Below are 7,075 nucleotides of genomic sequence, written 5' to 3'. Positions count from 1 at the left end.
AAAAAAAAAAAAAAAAAAAGAGTACTAATATCCAAAATACTCCAAACAAGTCTGAAAAAGAATAAAGATGACAGATTAACACATCTGTATTACAAAGAAATCAAGACAGTGAAGTACTGACAAAAAGATGAACAGAACAGAGTCCGGAAATACACCCACACATATAAAGACAGCTAGTATCTTTACAGAGGTGCAAAAGCTGTTCAGTAAAAAATAATCAACTGAAAGTATTGGAACAGCTGGATATTCATATGCCAAGAAAAAAGAACAAAAGAACTTCAATCCTTACTTCATACATGATATTCAAAAAAATTATGCTTAATGTTCCACTTGAGACTATAAAATTTCCAGAAGAAATCATTGCAATCTTTGTTAGACAAAAGATACATCAGAATCATTATCCATAAATGGAAAAATTGACAAAATTGATTTTCATTGAAATAAAACACTTATGCACTTAGAAATGTACTGTTACAGAATGAAGATAAGTCAAAAACTGAGAAAAATACCTGCAAAGAATGTATCACCTAGTAAGAGATTAATATGCAGAATACATAAAAAGCTCAAATTTCAACAATAAGAAAACTATGCCCAGGTGAATAGACACTTCACACGTACAAAATAATATCCATGGGTATGATGACAAATAACTTTAAAAATGCCCAACATCATTAGTCATTAGAGGAATGCAAATAAATGAGATAACTAATTGTCATGGCTGTGTTTAGATGTCCCCCAAAGCCCTGCACAGTCACAGGTGTGGTTTTCCAGAGGTGGCTGGATCTAAGGTGTGTGATGCTGGGATCAAGGGTACCCCACCTTGGGTGTGAGTGCTACCTGCCCTAAAGGTGGGCAGCCTGGATAAGATATAAGGGACAGAAAGAGGGCTCCTGCTTGTCGCTTATGGCTTGCTACTTTGCTACCTTCTGCCTGCCATGAACTGCCTCGCTTCTGCGATGCCCCTCTGCCATGTCACCCTTCTTGAAGCCAGCCAACTATGAATTAAAACTGCCACAAACTGTGAGCCAAACCTTTCCTCCTTTAACTTTGGGTGTTGGGTGTTTTGTCTCATATGAAAAGTATCATACCAACCCACATTTATTCAGCCTGCTTAAAAATTTAAAAGGCTGCTCATACTAAATATAAGAGACACAGGACAGAAATTCTCATATGCTCTTAGTGGGGATGGCCAAAATGCTCTCCAAACTTAGATGTGAATCTACCATATGATTCAGCAATCTTACTACTGCCTATGTGCTATAAAAAAAAATAATATTTATGCAAAATCCTGTAAATGAACGTTTACATTAAATCTATTCATTATCACAAAAAAAAATCACAAAGAATTCAGCTGTCCTACAGCTAGTGGATGAATAACCCAACTATGGTCCATCCATTCATCCAATGGAATTCAACTCAGCAGTAAAAAGTAACGAATGACTCACAACAACTTGGAGAAGCTCAAAGGCATCAGGCTAAGTAAAAGAAATCAGTTTGAAAAGATTATGTACTACATGATTCCATTTATGTTATGCTAAAAAAGGTAAAATTGTGGCCCATGTATGTAATCCCAGCTACTAGGGAAACTGAAATAAGAGCATTATAAATTTAAGGTCAGTCTGGGCAACTTCAGCAAGACTCTGCCTCAAAATTTTAAGAAACAAAGGCTCGGGTTGTAGCTCATTGGCAGAGCATTCATCTAGCACACAGAAGGCCCAGAGTTCAAAAATCAGTACCACAAAAGAAGAAACCAAGTATCAGTGGTTGCCATTGGCTAGAGGCAAGGGAAAAGTTTGTGTATAAAAGGACAGCACCAGGTAGTTTTTCCAGAATGACAGAACTGCTTGGTATTCAATTATATGAGTATATGCATGTTTTCATATGTTATATTAAAATTCAAAGAACCATCTACCAAAAAACTCAGTTAGGATCCCTGGTACCAAAACAAACAAACAAACACCCCCCAAAAAAACCTCAAATTGTTAAGGTCTGATAATTTTAACTAACATTCTATCAACTCATAAGCCTGGAACATATAAAAATATTAACTGAAAAATAAATTATCAGAGACTGCTGTTGTAAAATCTCTACTTTTCAATGTGAGATTGACTTTCTTGCCAAGTCCAGGATTAATCCTATTAAACTGTTCCATAGGCTTTTACAATAATGAGTTTTTAAAATTCCGAAACAGTATCCACTGTTATTTCCAACAAGTGTTTAACTTCTCAACAACCACAGAGAGAGTGTTCGGAGTTTCTCACAATGCGAAGGCGTCGCCCCCACCACAGAGAGCACTGCCTGGAAAAATGGCTCCTTTGTGTGACTCCCTGGCTTCATTTCCCCAACTTCTTAGAATCAAAGCAGGTGCAAGACAGCTCCTGCCTTTATCTCAGGACAGCCCTTTGGCTTCTGTAAACGGGATTCAGGTTTTAATTCCTTCACCCAGCCTTTCTACTCAGCCGGAAACCTCTACTTCCACAGGCAACGCGGTCAAACGCCCAGCGGCTCCCTTACTTCATGGCTTGCAGTTTTCGCTGCCTTCTAGTTTACAAAACTACTGGGTTGTTATTTTCGATTTTAGAAAATGCCAACATTACAGTACCACTACTAAACACAAAATCTAAGAATTCTCTTAAAAGTTTTTATACAAGACAGTAATCTGAGTCTATTTTTAAAATGATATACCTTCCTTCCTTACTGTACATTAATGAGTCAAAAACTAATTTTTTATAAAACACTAATTTAAATAAGGCCATTATCAATTGTGCTACATGTTTTTATTTTTAAAGCCCATTTGTGTACAGGAGGCAGAATGTAATCTGATGCCTAGATATAAAAGATACTTTTAAAAATATAGTCAAGGCCTGGGTCCCATTTGAGGAACATTTCTGAGCTAAACCCCCGGCCCTAAGAAGTAACATTTTAAATTAGAAGAATTACTAAACAATGATACCATTTTAGGAATGATATCAATGATATTCTAAGAAAATGGGACTTGGAAGCTATACTTATATTTCACAAAATAGACTTTAAGCCAAAATTAGTTAGGAGAGACACTGTCATTATTTTATATATATATATATTACACACACACACACACTCTCTCTCTCTCTCTCTCATCAGCATGCAATAATCTTAGTATTTGTTTTGGCAAAAGACAAACCCTTTGTAATAAGGACAACCCATGATGTGTCATTCCTTAAGTCCCCATAATTCATTTGAGCTTAAAATGAAGACAGTTTATATTAGGCTCCTTTAGTAAAATTTTATCTCTAGGCATGTTAATTTTTCTAACAGTTATTGTTCCTACCACTAAGCAACTTTATATAGGAGCAAATACACGAATGCCAAATTAAAGTGGATTTTCAATTAGCAAGTAGTATTCTAAGTGATTCCCTTTCTTTTGTCATATAAAAGCCAAGTGATGCCTGATATAATGAGCTCCCTGTGGGGAGACAAAGAACAGCTCTCCTTACAAGATTTCAAATAAAAAATATACAAAGAAAGAAAACATTTGAAAAAATTATTTGACAACCAGCCAACCGTTATCACCTGTGACAGGTAAGACTCACCAATAAACACTAAAATGACAGCAAAATGCGCAGTAAGAACCAGGATTTCTATATAGTCTGTACAAGAAATCTCGTGGTTACTAAGGAAAAACAGTGACTTTACAGTAGAGAGTGGTATATACCACCTTAAGTGAGCAAGGTCCATCAGCTGAATGGGACAAAGCTTGCTGCCCACCTCCTGCCTATGGGAAGCACCTGGTGTGGGATTCCTGCCCCAAACGCACACTGGAAGGCAGCCATGACGACATGGACAAGCGCGGACGAGGGACACTAGAAATTACTGGCCCGTATTCTTAGAACTGTCAAGGCCACAAAAGACAAGGACAGACTGAAAAGCTACTCAGCTTAGAAGAGACTGAAGAGGGCAGGGGACTTAGCTCACCGCCTGGCACCGCGCCTGCCTTGCAAGCCCAAGGTACTGAGTTCAATCCCCGGTACCAAAAAGAGGTGGAAGAGAAATTACAGCTAAACTTAATGCTTGACCCTCGGCAGGATCCTAGTCCAGAAATATCGTTTTCTTTTGTTACACAGGCTACAAATGGGACAGCTGGCAAAATCTGTCCACAGACAGAATTACACCCGTGTTCATGTAAGAAATACGCATTACTTTGATGTTAAAGATATCACATCTACAATTTATTCTCAACTATTTAAAAAAATAGTATATGTAGAGAAAAAAGTGATAAAGCAAATGCAATAAATATTAAGGAAAGTTGGTAAGATATATAAGGATTCACTATTTTTACAACCTATTTCTAAATCTAGAATTGTTTCACAAATAAAAACAATGCCAATTAAAATAAACTTTTTATTTTTCCTAGTAATACTAGGATTGTCACTGCAGTCTTTCTCAGCAGATCCTGAACTTTTAGAACTGCTATAAAAGTTATTATCCATCTCCTAAGCCTCTCAAATTTACTAATAAAGACAAGGAAGTCTAAGGACTTGCTCAAAGGTCACCCCTCTTGAGTCAGAGCCAGTAACTCTCCAGGTCTGACTCTACTCAACTTCATCTTTCAACTACCCCAAAGTATCTTGTGATCCCTTTGTTTTCTACTCTTAAAATGTGACTTTGACACTGAGATATTTACCCCTTCTCATATATTCTTTTGTTTTGTTTTGTTTTTTGTTTTTTGAGACAGGGTCTCACTATGTAGTTCAGACTGACCTGGAACTCACTATGTAGCCCAGGCTGGTCTCGAACTCAGAGTGATCCTCCTGCCTCAGCCTCCCAAGTGCTGGGATTACAGGTGTGCGTCACCACACCCAGCCCTTTTCATATATTCTGACATGCTATGATGAACACTGACAGACATCTAAATTTTATTCTTAAAAAACATTTGGGGGGCCAGGGATTTGGCTCAAGTGTTTCCACCACCTGCCTTGCAAATGCAAGGGCCCAAGTCTGACCCCCGTATCAAAAAAAAACCTGGATTCCAGAGTTGCATTGCTACGACTAGCAATCTTTGCATTTGCTTGCTTTTTACTGTAATGAGGACTGAACCCAGAGTATTCACGCTAAGTGACATTCCCAACTGTAATTTTTGTTTATAAGAGTCTCATTAAGTCCTTGCGTTTCCCCGGCTAGGCTCAATCTTGCCATCCTCCTCCTGCCTTGGCCTCTCACAGCACTGGAATTATAGCATGCACTACTACATCCAGCTCTAATAATCCTTAGTAACTAAAATGAATAAATATTACAGTTCAGAATACCAGTCAAATTCTACACCAAACATTAAAAATACAGATACTCCGAACTATTAGGTCTGTGATGGTAGAGACCAAACTGCATTATTAATCATTACAGCCTCACCACATAGGTCAGGACCTGACACACAACAAGTACTGAAATTACCGTTATACGCTACCAAATAAAAGACCAGCCACGGCACAGGAGTGATGTGCACGCAGAGTGCATCCTGTCAGTGGGATTAATAAAGTGCCACAAGACAAACGGGAAGGAAGTCGCAGTGGATGGGGGAGATCTAGAAAGACTTCCGAGATGTAATGACGCCAAAGCTGAGTCTTAAAAGACAAGTAAGATTTCAATGGTCATGGAAGCAGTGGGATGGTGACAGGAAGGCAGTGGGAAAAAACGGCCCAAAGGCAAGAAGACACATGGCATTTCTACTGAATGTTTAAATTTCGGCTTACCTATTGTGGCTGCAAGTTCTGGATCAAAAGTATCATCTGTGAACCTCAAGAGCAGGCTAAAAGAGAGAAAAGACCAGGCAGTTAACATTTACTTCTTTTTTTTTTTTTTTTTGTTTTTTTTACTCCTCCCCTTTCTTCCCCTCCCCTCTCTTCCCTCTCTCCTGAGGATCAAACCACTGAGTTACACTTCCAGCCCATCCCCGGCTTTTGGTGGTTTTTTTTTTTTTTGAGACAGGGTCTCACTACGTAGTTGAGACTGACCTGGAACTCACTATGTAGCTCAGGCTGGTCTCAAACTCATAGCGATCCTCTTGCCTCAGCCTCCCGAGTGCTGGGATTACAGGCGTGCACCACCACACCCGGAAACCTTTACTTCTAATCATGTGATAAAAGTGTTCATGATTTTAACTTTTGCCATAAATTATTAAACACAGGTAAGAAAAGCTGATGTAGGTCTGCTCCCAGGAACATGTTTATGCAGAGGAATTATATTACTAGAAAGACAATTTAAAATCCCAAGAGCAAAACAGTTTACCGTAAATGTATACGTACTTCATTCTCCCCAAGTGCCAAAAAGTGGGCTTTTGTTAGTTTTTTTAAAAAAAATCTGTATCTGTATATCCTTCTGGGAACATACTAGCAACATGTCATGCTTTAACCGACATAAATAAAACTGGAAATATAGTCTTCTTGGAATGCAACACTTTGAAAAAAAGTCTGCTGTGTAATTAATTCTGCAATCAAGTAAAAACAGAAAGGCATAAAAGCATAACATTTTGTAACAAGTAGTTCAACCATCACTTAAGTGGGAAGAAAAGTAAAAAGAAAGGGTAGAAAGATCCTAACAGCCAGAGGACGCATTCTCTGGCAAGTGGTTGGTAGGGTACAAAAAACAAACAGGCAACGAGCTAATGGAGGCTTTTAAAGAACGGCATGACAAGAGCTGTTCTGTGATGAAACGTTAATGCTAGCAAAAGTGGGGTGAAAAACCAAAAAAAGCCAGGGCTACAGAGAGAGGGAAAGAAGCACTAAATCTTCCAAATGTTTACCTGAAAGGAAGGGATGAAAGCGAACATACCGGATTAGAAGGACACTCCAAGGCGCTTCCCCTCCCTCACTCTATGTAATACAAAGCCAGTGTTTAGTCTCTTCAGAGAATGAAATCTAAGCTTTTGATAAAGCCCTATACAAAATTAACCAGTCTTCTTTTATATTAACTCTTAAAGAAAAAGATCGTTCTGCGACCTGTTTATACTAATAAAATTAAGTAGTAGCTATCCGATTTCTGGGAGAGACATCTGCCTGACTCTTCATTTCTACAGGTTGTGATTGCTGCTGCCACACAGGGC

General features: G+C 38.4%; 1 protein-coding gene across 1 annotated transcript in view; it reads right to left on the bottom strand.

Annotated features, from left to right (window-relative positions):
- Positions 1-5,821, bottom strand: part of Rab18 (RAB18, member RAS oncogene family) — a 20,897-nt gene extending 15,076 nt beyond the window's left edge. Inside the window, exon 1 of the mRNA XM_010621276.3 lies at positions 5,727-5,821. Within this exon, the coding sequence (XP_010619578.1) occupies positions 5,727-5,814 (88 nt within the window). The 5' untranslated portion in view covers positions 5,815-5,821. The remainder of the gene's footprint in view (positions 1-5,726) is intronic.
- Positions 5,822-7,075: the final 1,254 nt, after the last annotated feature.

The sequence above is a fragment of the Fukomys damarensis genome, unplaced genomic scaffold, assembly GCF_012274545.1.
Source record: "Fukomys damarensis isolate Sample0158 unplaced genomic scaffold, DMR_v1.0_HiC HiC_scaffold_19, whole genome shotgun sequence".
In the NCBI taxonomy this organism is placed as follows: domain Eukaryota; kingdom Metazoa; phylum Chordata; class Mammalia; order Rodentia; family Bathyergidae; genus Fukomys; species Fukomys damarensis.
The sequence above is the reverse complement of the archived record's forward strand: the minus strand, read 5'-3'. Positions and strand labels throughout refer to the sequence as shown.